At 43.7% G+C, this 15,284-nt stretch overlaps 6 protein-coding genes across 6 annotated transcripts; 3 read left to right on the plus strand and 3 right to left on the minus strand.

The window, feature by feature from the left end:
* Window positions 1-960: 960 nt before the first annotated feature.
* Window positions 961-3,228, minus strand: V865_008094 (uncharacterized protein; the record flags this gene model as incomplete). The annotated part of the gene is made up of 5 exons (XM_066231833.1): window positions 961-1,026; window positions 1,120-2,608; window positions 2,694-2,937; window positions 3,038-3,123; window positions 3,194-3,228. 5 exons carry the CDS (start codon window positions 3,226-3,228, stop codon window positions 961-963), a joined length of 1,920 nt encoding a protein of 639 aa, XP_066087930.1.
* A 365-nt stretch (window positions 3,229-3,593) lies between these two features.
* V865_008095 (uncharacterized protein) lies at window positions 3,594-6,332 on the plus strand (the record flags this gene model as incomplete). Its single annotated transcript, XM_066231834.1, has 10 exons — window positions 3,594-3,686; window positions 3,751-3,877; window positions 3,939-4,048; window positions 4,110-4,567; window positions 4,647-4,758; window positions 4,818-4,947; window positions 5,016-5,295; window positions 5,358-5,480; window positions 5,563-5,651; window positions 5,719-6,332. The coding sequence occupies 10 exons, from the start codon at window positions 3,594-3,596 to the stop codon at window positions 6,330-6,332; spliced, it is 2,136 nt and encodes a 711-aa protein (XP_066087931.1).
* A 268-nt stretch (window positions 6,333-6,600) lies between these two features.
* V865_008096 (uncharacterized protein) lies at window positions 6,601-7,640 on the minus strand (the record flags this gene model as incomplete). Its single annotated transcript, XM_066231835.1, has 5 exons — window positions 6,601-6,829; window positions 6,922-7,010; window positions 7,109-7,130; window positions 7,213-7,344; window positions 7,588-7,640. 5 exons carry the CDS (start codon window positions 7,638-7,640, stop codon window positions 6,601-6,603), a joined length of 525 nt encoding a protein of 174 aa, XP_066087932.1.
* Window positions 7,641-7,986: 346 nt separating this feature from the next.
* On the minus strand, window positions 7,987-9,354 carry V865_008097 (uncharacterized protein; the record flags this gene model as incomplete). Its single annotated transcript, XM_066231836.1, has 6 exons — window positions 7,987-8,140; window positions 8,222-8,295; window positions 8,377-8,609; window positions 8,725-8,942; window positions 9,075-9,279; window positions 9,339-9,354. 6 exons carry the CDS (start codon window positions 9,352-9,354, stop codon window positions 7,987-7,989), a joined length of 900 nt encoding a protein of 299 aa, XP_066087933.1.
* A 455-nt stretch (window positions 9,355-9,809) lies between these two features.
* Window positions 9,810-11,887, plus strand: V865_008098 (uncharacterized protein; the record flags this gene model as incomplete). The annotated part of the gene is made up of 7 exons (XM_066231837.1): window positions 9,810-10,104; window positions 10,178-10,263; window positions 10,333-10,610; window positions 10,727-10,938; window positions 11,001-11,143; window positions 11,212-11,355; window positions 11,432-11,887. 7 exons carry the CDS (start codon window positions 9,810-9,812, stop codon window positions 11,885-11,887), a joined length of 1,614 nt encoding a protein of 537 aa, XP_066087934.1.
* Window positions 11,888-12,420: 533 nt separating this feature from the next.
* On the plus strand, window positions 12,421-15,083 carry V865_008099 (uncharacterized protein; the record flags this gene model as incomplete). The annotated part of the gene is made up of 10 exons (XM_066231838.1): window positions 12,421-12,594; window positions 12,686-12,827; window positions 12,939-13,058; window positions 13,169-13,384; window positions 13,443-13,560; window positions 13,645-13,773; window positions 13,838-14,069; window positions 14,159-14,301; window positions 14,377-14,542; window positions 14,691-15,083. 10 exons carry the CDS (start codon window positions 12,421-12,423, stop codon window positions 15,081-15,083), a joined length of 1,833 nt encoding a protein of 610 aa, XP_066087935.1.
* Window positions 15,084-15,284: the final 201 nt, after the last annotated feature.

Here is a 15,284-nt window from a genome sequence, read left to right on the forward strand (position 1 = left end):
AAGTGGAGCCGGGTAATCACGGGGGTACATTCGGGGTGGTGAGATGGTGAGGGTGCTTTTTTTTATCTGATAAAAAAAATGAAATTTGAGCTCCTCGTCATTTTACCCTGAATCATCCCATCAGCCAATTACTCATAGTTACCACTTTCATTCACAAAAAGGACATGGCGTCTAAATCCGAAAATGACAAACAGGTTGTTAGCAGCGGAACAAAGCGCCTGTTTGCTCATTTGATTCCTTTGGCAAGAGTAATCAGATAAAGCGCAAGAACAAAGGAAAGGCCGGCCGAAATATGCTATCCGACATGGTAGAATGGTCGAGTGACAGATGAAACGTTCCTTGCGAATACTGCTACGGTTTCAATCATTTCAACCGGCCGAAAATCATTCCATCTGCTGGTGCAGGCAAGCTACTAAAAGTATTAACAAACACAGCGCTAAAAGTGCCCCTCTTCTCACATGTTCTGCGGTAACTAACCGCCATCAATCCAAGCAGAATGTTTGCCCCGAAGACATATAGTCTTTAGCTTATCAGATAATCGGATGACTGTGGATGTAAACGAGATGATATTGCCAAGATGGATTTGACGCCCCGCTCATAGCGGTCCGAAGTACCTCACATACTAATGTATCTATCATATCGGACAAGATGTACAAGTTAAGTAAACTGGAGCTGTACGCAACAAGAGATTGCCAAGGACACGTTCGCATTTTCGGACAAGATCGTTGATGGTGGAAGAGGTATGGGATCAATCTGATGACAGATGTGAACATTGGCCTTGCCTACATCAACCAAGAGCATGCGGAACTTTCGACCGAACCTGACAGATGCTAGCACCGAAGCAGTGCAAGCGAGGTCGAGGCTCGCGTGGAAGCCAACGTGGTATGCAAAGATAGTACATGGTATATGACTCAAACTATAACAAAGCGATGAACTGGTGAATCATGTCTACTACCGACCTCACGCCCTAGCTTCCTTACGTTTCCTCTTCTCAATAGCCAACCTCTTCCTCTCGAGATTTTCTTTCTGCAGACACAAACATAAACAAGTCAGCTTGAAGTCGCAACCTAGACCCCGAAATCTGTTGTTGTGATCAACTGAGAAAGAGAAAACACTCACCTCAGCAGCCTTTTCTCTGTTCGAATATTGCATCTTCTCATACAACTTCGCTTTCTTATTACTCATCATGATCTTTCTCAAATCCTCTTCTCCGCCTTTCTTACCAACCTGAGACTTGGTAGAACCATCCTTTGAATTCGCTTTGATAGCTTCCTTGAGTTGGTTCCTGAATGCCGAGTAGGATACACCATTCTGTTCTGCTTCAAGTTCCGCAGCATGTAACAATGATACGTTCTCTGGATCCAACGACGAAGCAAGTAATGCTGGTGGGTATTTACTGCCAGCAATTTCTTCTTCGTCTTTTTCATCTTCAGATTCATCTTCTTCGGGTGCATCTTGCTCGATCACATCTTCCTCTTGGTCTGCTTCCTCCTGAGCAGCAGTGATAGCTGCATTCTGTTGATCTTCCAACCATGGTCTATCCAATTCGCCTTCACCGTCCCAAGGACTCAGATGGGGAGGTAACAATTGGCCAGGGTGGTATCCCTCGGAGGAAATGATTTTCTGTCTGTTGACACAATCGGCTACCCACTGAGGTTGGATCCAAGTCCATTTCCTACCGTTCTCCATCTCCCTCATCCTCTCCACGGTGATCGGTCGATCGATAATGACATGTGTAATCGAGTCGTCCGATGGAGTAGGCGAGTTCAACGAGGTGATGATCTTTCCGCCCATAGCTCTAATTACGAATTCCCAAGTTCTTGAAGAAGTCTCTCGCGAGAGGTAAAAAGTGTATGGCGAGAAGAGGAGATTCTGTTTCGAAGTCGAAGCTGCATTGGAAGATGTGGCGAGGAGAGAGTTGTACGTTGTTAAAGGTGCTGTAGCTACATCTTCAACTTCTTCACCACTTTTCGTAGGTCTTTCAACGAACTCTTCATCATCCTCTTCATTTCCAGCTTGTTCATCTTCATCCATCTCCACGTCGGCATCGACATCACCAGTAGAAGCTTTGATACCTCTTATAGCTTTTCTTACAGCTTTCTTCGATACTTTTGAACTCTCCACACCCAGATTATCTTTCTTCTCTACCAACCTGAACGCACCGACTGATTCTCCCTTTTCGTCCAATTCCACATCTAACGGTGGAGGGTAGACCAGATTCTCCTCCGTGTAGAGTTTGAACAGGGTGAAACTTATTAATGTCCTGTATAAATCCAAGAACGTCAAGAGGATTCTGAAGTCTACATCGGTAGGAACATGTTGTTGGAATTCGTATCCCTCCAACCATCTAACTTTGACTGATTCACCTCCTTGACCTGGTACTTCACATTCGTAGTATATACCTTTGACTCCGAGGAATATCTTTCTGAGCGAGTTGGTTCGGATAGCCCAAACTTTCCATTCGGAGATGAGTCTCGAGCATTCAGCGATCACTGAGGAAGGCACGAGGGTCTTGCCTGGTATAGGGTTGGTAGGAAGGGTTGAGAATAGATGAACGAGATTTAGAGGATCTTGGAGATCCTGCAAGGCGAGAGTGAAAGTTGGGTATCTACAAGCATCATAACATCGTAACTTAGCCATCCACTGCGTGATTTCACCCCTGTTCATTGCTATATGTACCACAACACACTCACCTCTCCTTTACGAGATGATCCAACCTCGCCACAGGTTTGGCATCTTCGAGATTCTTCGCCAAAGCCCATTCACCTCTACCCAACGCTCTAGCCAATTTCTTAGCGAACGACTTATGTTCTCTGAACTTGACCAAGAGCGGCTCATGGAGTAGATATTGAATATCCTTGTGGTAGTAGAATGTAGCAGGGGCGGAAGAACCTTTGTTGGCTCGTTTCTTGTTGAGAGGCTCTCGAGGGTAGATACCTGTTATGATTACGACAAATCAGCACAAACGTATGAATGACAGCAGGCCATAGATCAAGCAAGGTGTTTCATCATAGGTAGATAAGAATGCTTGACTTACCTTTGAGGATACATAACCTTCTGAAATCGGACAAAGAGATCTGCAATTTCTTCAATGCTTGATTTCTCGTCACATAGTTCTTAGCCCTAAGGAGAAGTCCCAGATACGATCAGCTTCATAGTTCTGAATACGATTCCGTAGCAGAGCTGAACTTACGCTCCGGACTCTCCCTTTCTCTTGATCTTGGCCATTTTGTCTACCTGATTCACTGGTTTACGGTACAAGATTAGAGAAGTACTGATTGCTCTTCACCTCTTCTATCCCAGAAATCAGAAATATCAAAATAAACTTTTTTCAGCTGGTGGACGTGAAATCTTCATCGCAAAGGTGGAGGCGGATGTCACCGCCCATCTTTTATTTATTTTCCCGGTTCTTTATGTTCATTTTATCCCGATTTGCCACGTGGCTCGCTCTGAGAAGACCTCCACTTCAAGATGTCTGTTTACAAGATTTCAACCATTTTGCAGTTGCATCTGGCTCTTTGTACCGTCTTATCAACCCATGACCATTCAGAGAGCGAGCGAATGAGCAGCAGTAAAGCTCAAAAAGGCTCGACATGGCGAGAGCATGTGATATTTGTGGATCTAGAAAATGGAGGAAAGATAAAGTGACGGGAAATGCAGTATGTGAAGAAGGTCATGTTCGACAGGTCGGTTCACTCGCTCTTTCATCTTAAAGCGACAGTAAGATCTGATATCCTAGCTACGATGTAGGACTACAGATCAGAGGTGCATGATATGGAGATTGGTGGACCTCGACATCAATTGACTCGAAGGAAGATCGGTACGAGGGGAACAAGGAGGAATAAGCGGAAAGAGGAAGGAAGGGCGAACCCACTTTGTAAGTTTGAACATCCAGCTGTGGGAGAAACGAATTGGCGCAGCTGACATACGATGTATAGTTTATCATGGAACTGAAGCTGAATATCTAAGGATACAAGCTCTACAATTGTTGTTAAGATTACAAGTTCAAGCTATATCAAAATCATGGTCATTACCTGATATTTTTGAGGTAAGCTCCCCAATCGTTGCTGATTATACTCTGAGCTTATATGAAGGCTTTTATCATAAAGATGATAGTCCGTGATTTGTGGGCATATCAATTATCATTATCAGTTCTACCGCCTTTACCTGAGTCTTCCGAATCGAATCAACAGCCCGATGTGCTACCAGCGATAATTGACAAACACAGTCAACCCAGTCAATCGATAGATGTAGAAATGGTAGATCAACACCGGGATAGGGATAGTGAATCTGATGATGGCTCGCAGCCCGGTTCAGATACAGAAGATGAGAAACACGATGAAGGCTCTGACGATGAAAGAGGATCAGATATCGATTCGGAAATTTTAGAGAGGCTGGAACAGTCCGATGTAGAGGATACTGAAAGGCAGAATGACAATAGGTCAGGTGATGAGAATAGGAAAAAAGGAAAGAGGAAAAGGAAATTGAGGATCTCAGATACGATCATCACGCTTGTTATGGGTTTATGGATTTTGAGAGTACCCTTCATGGCTGTAGATATTGAAAAGTAAGTCGAAGTCGGACCCACCTACCAAAATCAACATACAATGTTTTTGCTTATTATTATTGTCAATTGGATCCGACAGCGCAATAAACGAAATGAAAATCCCTTATGTCGATTTTTACCATACAACTCACCTATCTGAGGATATGAGAAAACACATGAATCGGGATGTGATGATCTCCCTTTCACCCTTGGTCAGTCAGCTCAACTGAGTCTGCTGGACGATAGAATCTGATATCTGATAACACTACAGAAATCGCCTTCGCCATCTCTTATACACCGATCATGTAAGAACCTCGCTCGAGCGCTCAATAAGAGATATGGTGTGCAGATACCAGAGATTAATGTACATCCCGTCGTTTGGAGGATAATATCCAATCTAGGTGGTACCCGTATGTGGATTTTCCTGTTTCTATTAGATAATCTTGATTAATCTTTGACAACTACGCAGCTACGACGTACACTCAAGTCATCCGTCTACTTTCTATCCTAGACATCAACTTCTCCCTAATCGAAAGAGAGATCCAAACGTATTTCAGAAAGACTCGTGGTCGACCGAGATCGACCTACCAAGCAACCGACGCTTCCGACGAAGAAGAGCCAGAAAGTGATAGAAAGGAGATGTACGAACGAACTTTGTTATATCAAGATGTCGTTGCTCCTGAAATAGCAATAGTGAGCGCTTGGATAGTGATCATGAAAATCGTATATGGCTTAGATGGGATACCTCGGTGAGCTATCCCTTGTGCCTTTCTTGAAAAAATAGACATAGCTGATGAAAAGATGAGAATAGAGAAGCGCTCTTGAAGTCTGATCCGGCCATTGGGCTGCCTAGTTCTCCGACGTGGTTGAATGAGTTGACGGATAGACTGAAAGAGGGTGTCTTGAAAGGTGGAAAGAGAGATATAGAGAAACAGTATGTCTCATCCACACCATTCCTCCTGTCCGCAGATAAGACAATGACAATCAGAGCTGATAGATGGTTCAAACGCCTGTAGGCATTTCAATATCATGGACGAAGATGATATAGATATGTTCCTTGATAAAGCTGAGAGAATTTTACTGGATCATCGAGAAGAGCCATCAGGTGATTTGATGAATCCCATCCAGTTCTTGTAGATGATCAAGCTGATTGTATTGAGATCTATCTTCAGATATCACACCATTTCCACTTATCTCTCATGAGCCGATTCCACCATCCGACATCCCCCCAAACTCATGGACAACATTCCATCAGAAATCCGACAACTCCAACTCCACACGAATTTCACATAAACCGATCCAAGCCAACAGCGGTAATAACAAAACGCTTCCTTTGATGCCAGGAGAGAAGATACGGTCTTTTGCTGCTAATGATCCATTCTTGGAATTACCGAATGATTTGGAAGTGGTTATCAATGCCTCGAGTGAAGTTATAGGGTGGGATGTTAAGAGTATACTTGGATTTGTAGAGGTTATTGAAAGGAGGTTGGAGAGACTTAGACCTAGGAATGAGAGGGGTAGGAAAGTGAGGGATATAGAGGATGCGGATGAGGACGAGACAGATGATAGGAGTAGGAGTAAGAGTAGGAGCAGAGCGAGAAGTACAAGTAGGAGTAGGAGTAGAAGTGTTTTGGCTAGATCAGGATCGAGGGAAGTCAGTTTGAATAGGGTGGCAAGTTTGAATAACCTCAAGGCAAGGAGCAGGGAACCGAGTTTGAGTAGGACAGCGAGTTTGAATAGGATAAACAGTAGGAATGGAATGAAAGGTAGTAAGAGTTTCAGTTAGTTTTTATATTGGGTTTGTTGTATGATTATATGTCCACATGATGCGTCTCATCCTCTATCTTGTATATAGGGTATATCCCAGTCGGTACCAGTATGGTAAATAACCAACTCATCCTGTCCGATCGTTTAAGCATTAAGGTCATAAATCCGAATATTATATTGGATATTCTCTTGTCTATGTTCATTCGCTCACATCTCCTGCAGCCCTTTCGTTCAGCCCCGATCTCCCCTCTTTTGCAATTCTCTTATAATCTTCTCGCCCAGACACATTACGATCTCTCCCTTTCCAAATACTCCAAAAACCCTTTCGCGAACTCTGTACACATCCTAAAACTACTTTCGAATCCATCTCTCCCACCATAGTACGGATCCGATATCGCTTCTGCTTTCGTGTTAGATTTCCCTTGTTGAGCGATGGGGATGGAAGGGGAGAATGAACCGAATAGGGATATCTGAGAAGGGGAGGAGGTGGGTTGACGGTGAAGGAGAGTTTGAAGGCTACGTTAAACATATATCAGATATACCATTCCGTTGTATGTTAAGGAGATGAATGTCTTAGAAGAACAGAAGAGAACAGGGAGATAGCTTACTTTGACTTATCCATCGCTAGAATATAATCGAACTTGTTGAAATCATCTTTTATAACTGCCCGAGCTATACTATCTGCTTTGATACCGTGCTGAATCAAAATAATCCAAACCAGGTCAACATAAAATCAGCCACAATATGAAGAATCCTTATTGATCACGATCATCAAGTAGAATACTCGATATTCACCTTCTTACAGACTGCTATTGTCCTATAATAATGATAAGATACAGCATCAGCTAATTGTCCTTTGTTTTGGAATCAGAGAGTTGTAGGATCACGAAGAAGCTAACCTATCATCAGCCTCTTCTCCCTCATGATAAGCACCCGTCCCAGCCGAATCTACATGTATGTCAAGTTTATCTTTGATAGTGGGATGAACGGTAATTTCGTGCTTGAGCACCGCTTCAGCCATTGGTGATCGACTATGAGTATACACGATGAGGAGAGTAAGCTTTGAGATGTCGCAAAGGATGTTGTCAGACAAGCTCACCAGATACTGCTCGAAAGGGTTGATGAAGCATATCAGTGGACTTCCATATTGCACTAGGGTATATGCGGCAGGATGCAAGATATAAGCACGCTCACTTACTTGCTATCCGACGAAAACCACGAGATCATTAGCTATTCTTCGTTCGACTCGTTATGGGAACGAATGGTTAGCTTACCCTAAACACACCATTAGGACGTTGATGCGCTCCCGTTGATGTTGGTTGGTCATTGTGCTTGTGCTTGAGGATCAAATGAAAGGTGTGTCGGGCTCAGAGAGAGCAAAACGATGAATGATCGTGAGGGAAGAAAACAACAGAAGGAAAGCAAGTTGGGAAAATTAGTTTTTTATTTTGATCGTAATCTTATCTCCCGAGACTCGTGGCAATCTGTCTTCATCCCTCTGATTCCACGCTCGTATCTACTGCAAGATGGACATTGTGAAAGCTGCTCGTCCACGGCAGGCAGCATAGTAAGACCAAACCAAACCAGATAAGTATATACGATACATTTTCCTGTACTTCGTAAATATCATAACTGTTATACCTACAAACGAAGTCCATCCTGTCCACCCAGGTTTATGCCCTTCTACCACCCAATTTACCTGCCAATTCAGCTCTCAACAGGTCTTCTTTCGATTTCATCTCCAACCCGCTCTGTGAACGTAGCTCGTTGATCACGTCTTTGGTTTTACCGAAATATACTGATGAAAGGAGATTACGCATTTTGATTCTATGGTACGGAACGTAAAATCACATATCAGTGATTGGATTGGTTTGTTGAATCCTGTATATGTATGTTCGAATTACTCACTCCATGTCTTCTACCATTCTTCCTATATTTGGTATATGTCCTGCAGAGTTGGTTAAGGGGTAATCTACTTCTGCCTGTTAATGTGCACAACATATGAGCAAAGGTTTATCATAACCAGATCAAAGTTTATGATCGGTGAGTCTTTTCTCACTCACCTGTCTAGTCATACTACCACTCAACGTCACATCTCCTTTCCCCTTACTCTCACTCTCATCAACACCTTTCAAATCTGCCTTGGCTAGCGTTTTCGTCTCCAACACTAACATCACCGTAGAAGTCAATTTGTATTTCGCCGATCTTCCTCTTTCTTGACATTCAAATACGTGTAGAGAATCCCATGAGCCTGAAGGGGTGGTTTCTGGCTGGTCTGATGAAGGTGTTGAGAGGACTAATTGTGCATTGTTCAGGCTCAGTCTCCATATAGATCGCGGAATTTGATGATTAAGATTATACGAAGAGAGATGCTTTGATGATGTATCTTATCATGATGAAAACCCACTCACCCTTCTTCATCAATACCACACCAGCAAAACTCATCTCTTTACCCTGTCCCGGATCATCTTCCAAATCCCATAGATACACGCTGGAGATACCACCTTCAAAGTACATCTCCCTATAGGTATCGAACGCTGCGTTGAGGGAAACTTCCAATTCTCTCAATCTCGATGATGGCACGGGCCCGCCAGTGGATGTGGGTAGGTAATTATTGGACCAAGGAGATCTGCAAATGAGCTGTTAGCTGGACTGATCATGGGATCTAGACCTTCCCATTGGGTCAGATATAGATATCAAAGGTGTTTGGACATCTGGTATAAATAGTACACGTATATCTCACTGTATTCATTCAACTCACCTAAACGAATCACCATCCCTGTTATAATCGCAACCCAGAAACTCCCTTCCTTTCTCACCATCCGCCAAGACCTTCAACGGCTGATCCACATTTCCCAGTAAATCATCTGCATACTCCGGTGCGAGGTCACACAGAGCGTTGACATTCTCTTCTACTCGAGTTGGAGGTAATCGCCTGAGGAGATCAAGGAGGGAGTCGAAGGTGACTACGCGGAGAGATCAGCTTTCGTTCAGTGCACGTCCGAAGTATTCTAATCTGGCTCACGGTCGACTTCTGCCATTATGAAGGTGTTATCACTGCTCTCGAGTCGGACGTATACGTTGTCTGTCAACTGTCAACAAAACCTCTCTCCTTGCATTTGAGCTGTGTCTCGCTGCTGTCGCTGTCTCGGTCTGGCTCACATCGTCATAGCACAGACGCGGTGAGGAAGTCAGCCTGATAGGCTTCCCATGGTCTCTCGATGTGAGGCTGATAAGTTGGTGAGACTGGAATGTTTCGGGATTACTTCGACCATCAACCATCATCGTTCCTGACTGGACCCCGTTAACTCGACTTTTTTCGACTTTTGACATCACCCACAGCATCAAAGAGGAGCTCATCTTCCTCTCCTTCTTCCTCATACTGTCATAGAGCACAATACCACCATCTGTATATCCATACACCTAGATCTCTCTCGAGGTCATCATCACTAGCGACATGCTATCGACCATGTCACGTTCGATCCATCTTCCCAGAATGGCATCAGCGGCAATAGCAGGTCCATCGAGGATCCCCCTCCGATCTTATCCACTAATACCTTCAAGATGCCCCTGCAAACGACAGAGTAGATCGCTGTTCACCAGAAGAGGAACTTCATTCTGGACTCAATCGTATCCTTCATCTGAGTCTCCACAGATTCCTTATACCCCTCCACCGCCGGACCAGCTGATAGGTAGGAATGGGAATGAAGAAGTGGATGGGCAGAGGAGGGACAGGAAGCAGAGGTATCTAGATAGTCTGATGGATAAAGCTGGAGAATTGAGTTTGAGATGTGAGTCCAGATCCTTTCAAATAGGTCACGGGTCACTGTGAAATACTGATGTCATCTGTAATTTACCATGTAGGTTCGGTGCTGGATGCAGAAGGAAATTGGACAGCTGAAGAAGGGAAATACAAGAAATCTGAATTATGCAGAGAACATGATCTGGATGTGAGTTTGACCTTGCACCTATAAGTCTGACCTGAGATCGGAATTAATCAGTGGGAACTGGTCAAATAGCCTCGGGATCTTCGAAAATTGGATTCACTCGCACCCAACCTCGTACCCATCATCCTAACTCGACGAACATGCATCATCGTATCCATGCTTCACATCAAAGTTTTGATCAAACCTGATAGGGTGATTGTGTTTGATAATTCCGAAATCCAAGAATCAGACACTCAGAGAAGGTTCAAATATCATTTAGAGAGAAATATCAAAGCTGGCTTAGGTATACAGACTTCAGTTGATAATGGGAGTAAGGATTGTGAAGAGGCTGTGTTATGTTATGAACATAGGTTAGTAACCTGCTAGCATTTGATAATCGATAATATCACTATATCTCCTGATTATCGTTCTTGATCGCTCTTCCTTTACTCTGGCAAATGCTAATGTCTCATTTACAACACTATAGAGCCCTCGAATCTGTCCTGGTAGCTTCCGCCAATGCCTTGGAAGAAGAGATGGCATTCACCAGACATCTGGTACAGCATCTTTTATCTGATTTAGAAAGTGATATAAATAGAGAAAACCTGAAGAGATTATTACACTATTCGAGGAAGATAGTCGGATTTCAGAGTAGGGCTAGATACGTCAAGAGAGCAGTAGACGAAGTTCTTGAATCGGGTAAGCCTGGACCAATATACATGCTTGGACCTTGTGCTGACTCAAAAGATGATACTTGCTAGATGAGGATCTGTCCGCAATGTACCTCACCTCAAGGGCTCAGGGTCGTCCGAGAGCTTTACACGATCACGAACAATTGGAGTTGTTGCTGGAAAGCTTTGTCAAACAGGTAGAGGAAATTGTCAGTGAGGTCGATACGACTGTCGTGAGTGACCATTCGGATCACACGGTAGATCAAGCATCAGAGATTGACGCAACATTGTTCTTCTTCAGGCCAACATGAATTCTACGCAGGAGATAGCAGAATTAATGCTCGATTCAGGACGCAACGCTCTGCTGGCTTTGGACGTCAAGATCTCAATAGCTACGCTAGGTATAGGTACAGGAGCGTTGATAGCTGGTCTATTCGGTATGAACGTGAGTATCCCTGTCACTCTCCCTTTCTCTGTCAATGTTACGCTCGGGCTGGGCTGATTTTGATTTGATGTACCAGTTGACCTCATCGCTCGAATCAACACCATACGCCTTCGTGGTGGTCTCCGGAACAGCATCCTTCATTGCCCTTTTAGTTATGATCTACGGCACCAAGACACTTCGTCGAGTCCGAAGAGTCGCATTATCCGATGGACGATCTAGAACCGACGAACTGTCCATATTGATGAGTTCTAAAAGATGGGATAGATCCGTGGAGCAATTCTCAAAGGGATATGATCCTTTCTTGGTAGATAACCGGAAGAAACAATTATTGTGGGATAGGATATTATGGAAGAATTGGGGGAATTCGAAATCAAGGGATGATAAGAAGGCTTCGATGTTGAGATATAATCAGATACAGGCTGCAAAGCAAGCTCAATGGCAGGCTGCTCAACAAGCTAGGACGTGGAATAGAGGAAGTAGTAAGAACAACCAATCGGCTAATGCGACCTCGTCTCTTTGGCGCCACGAGTAGGAACACGGGGGAAAGGGTCGAGTTGCAGTTTATCCAGGCATCAGGTGTATCGAATAGGTTGGAAGGTTTGATAATCGGATGGAGTCTTTCTTAACGATTTCTGTTTTGACAAGTAATAGCTTATACTACGATTTGTACTTTATTGTACTGTCTACCACTCACGCTTACGACGTTGTGTTGCCACATTTGTTCGAGTATCAGTTTGTAGCTACCCCCTCTCATAGATTATGATTATAGATACGGATATGCAATGCATAGTAATGGACCAGTAGGATTACCATCAATCTTGAAATGTATCATTTTGCATGGTGACAGACCGCCTTTCCGTCGGAGAGCAGGTACGGTACAATCACACGTGCCGTTGTTCTTGTTCGAAAGTCTCCAATCCTCCTTTCAAGCATGTATGATGCTGGTTTACTACTCTATGATATCCATCCTTAGACATATCATCATTAGGGTAACGAAGCCTGGCTTGGGATACCCCTCCGTCTGCTCGAACGTGACGATATCGATATAGTATATAGCCTGTCATCATGTCCCTGCTCCCGACCAGCCAGAACCAAGCAGGTCCTTCGACCTCCTCCGAGACTCTACACCCTCACTCCAAGAGCGATACAGCCCTAACTTCAAGACAGAGAGAGAAAGCCCCGTTGAGGAAGAACGTAGATGTGGATGAGATCAAATTCGATGACAATGGCTTTGATCAGGTATGTTAATCGTGTAAGATATAACATAACACACTCAAGCGAAATGTAGATCAGTGTAGACAGCAGTGCTGAAATAGTTTCCATTTGATAGGAAATCGATCTTCTTATCTCTCAATACCTAGAATCAAGAAGTGTACCGACGATAGCTGAATTTTGGAATGAAAATGTATTAAGTATGAACGACTCGAGGGAGAAGAAAGAGTGGATTGAAGATGTCGAGAGATGTATACTAGGTGAGTTATACATTCTACACCATTGTCCAGTCTACTAGTATTCCCTTGGACTGTATATCCTTCTCAAAAGATGTGAAATCGTACTGATCATGTCTATATCTACCTATCCAGATGGCGACTACAGCTCGATAGAAGGAATAATCTCCAAACCTGGTTTACTCAAATATCAAACTCAGAAATCTTTCTTGTATCTGTGTTGGCGACAACAATTCTTAGAGCATGTAGAAAATAGTAAGTGCATCAATATATACTTTCACTTACAACAACAAGATCCATCAGGTGAAACATATTCTAGATCTGTATCACTAACATTTTATCTTATCTTTCTCGGACGATAATAGGAGAATCTCAAAAAGCTTTCAACCTCTTATCCAAACGTCTAAAACCATTAGAACATTACCAACCTGTCCCCTATGATTTTTATTCTTTATCGTACTTGACGTCAGCTTCGACCGTACATGATGCTCCGACGTTCCGAGATTGGGCGGGAGTAGGACCTGAGAGGGAGAGGTTGGTGGCTGTATGGAGAGAGTTGATGGGTAGTGAGAGATGTGATGGTAAGATGCTTTCGCCGGACTTGGAGCTATGCGTGACTGATGGATGATCGGACTTCAGATGGAGAAAGACGATATGTCGCTCCTGATAGACTACGGACTCTACTTAAACAAGCTGCTGCTTGGCAGATCAGTCAGGTCGGATATGCAGGTGATACAGGAGCAGTGAAAATACCTACGTAAGTCCACCGGCATGCTACACACATATATCTCTCTTCTTGCGAAAGGCTAACATACTGATTTCATCGTTACTTGTCACACAGCCTGTTGACAGACTATCGACCATTACAACTCCCTGATCGGTTGTACCACCTCATCAAAGGCCATACGGCGAATGTGAAATGTGTAGACCTAATTGGATCTCATGGGGAACTAGAAGTCAGCGGAGCGAGGTGAGTGTTCCATATATCGAATTAAAAGTATCATATCTGGCTGTTAACGTATTTCGCAACCTAGCGATTCTACTCTTCGGATATTCTCTACTGAAGATTATACCACCAAACATGTTTTGCAAGGTCATACATCTAGAATATGGAGTTGTTCAACTTCCGACTCTGGATCACTGGTCGCTAGTGGTTCCGGAGATGGGTCGATTCGATTTTGGGATGTGGCGAGTGGGGAATGTATGAATGTCCTGTATGGTGACGGAGGGGATGTGTATAGTGTCAAGTGGAGACCTGGAAGAGAGGTATGTCCAATCTCACCTAATGGCGGATCTCTCCGGGTACCGTCAAGATAGTTCTCCTCATATGCTGATGGGCTTTTGGTTGGAATCAGAACCAAGTCGTCTCAGCGAGCTATGATAGGATTTTACGTTCATGGGATATCGAAACGTCCAAACAACTTCGGACGTTTTCTGGACACAGTCAGTCTACTTTGGCAGTCACTTTTGATTATACGGGTAACATGATAGCTTCGGGGTGAGTCCGTTTCACGTTTCATACTTAATATCTCTCCTTTCGGATCGCTGATGTCTTATTTGTATATGGGGACAGATCGAAGGATAAACATATAAGATTGTGGGACGCAGTAGGCGGAACGTGCATTAAGAATATTACTGGATGTCTCGGTGAGATAACTTCGGTAGAATTCGACCAACAAGGTAGATACCTCTTGGCGGGATGTAAAGATAATTCCAATAGATTATGGGACTTGCGTATGGTGTGTTCGACTTCCTTCCACAAGATAGTATAATGCCTCTCATATATATCTCTTGTTCTCCGTATGACCTTTTCCATCGCTTGATATCTCTAAATTCCCTGCTGGAAATGACATGTAGATCGTCAGAGCTGATCCTTTTCGTATATAGCAACGCAACATTTACAGATATACAGGCCACCAAAATACCTCTAAGAACCTAATTAGATGTTCGTTCGCCCACGATGCATCTTTGATCATTGGAGGATCGGAAGATGGATGTATCTACCTATGGGAGAGGGAGAATTCTTCTTCGACCTCATCGTCGTCAATGATAGCTCCAGATCAAAAAAGTTTATTACCCCAACAACAGAATGGTACACCGTCGTTTTATCCCCCCAGGGAGAAGGCAATGACAACTACAGATAAAACGAGTATCCAAACTGTCAGACCGCTGAAGGTATTGGAAGGACATGGGGAGGGAAGTGTGTTTGATGTGGTTTGGAAGGATGGGAAGGTGCTGAGTGCTGGTGAAGATGGGCTGGTAGGTGTTTGGGGTACATGATCAGATTTTGATTTAGACGAATAGATGGAGGACTTGAGAATATCAGTAACAACACAGTCAGAAGCATGCATATTGTCATTGCATTGCGACAGCATGGTTCTTATGTCGTGTCCACCGATACATCACACCACAAAACAATCGCAGATCGGAGGAATTTACAAATGACAAGCCAGGTCATTGTGATGCCGCGAAGTATACCTA

Source organism: Kwoniella europaea, chromosome 3 (assembly GCF_036810445.1).
Source record: "Kwoniella europaea PYCC6329 chromosome 3, complete sequence".
In the NCBI taxonomy this organism is placed as follows: domain Eukaryota; kingdom Fungi; phylum Basidiomycota; class Tremellomycetes; order Tremellales; family Cryptococcaceae; genus Kwoniella; species Kwoniella europaea.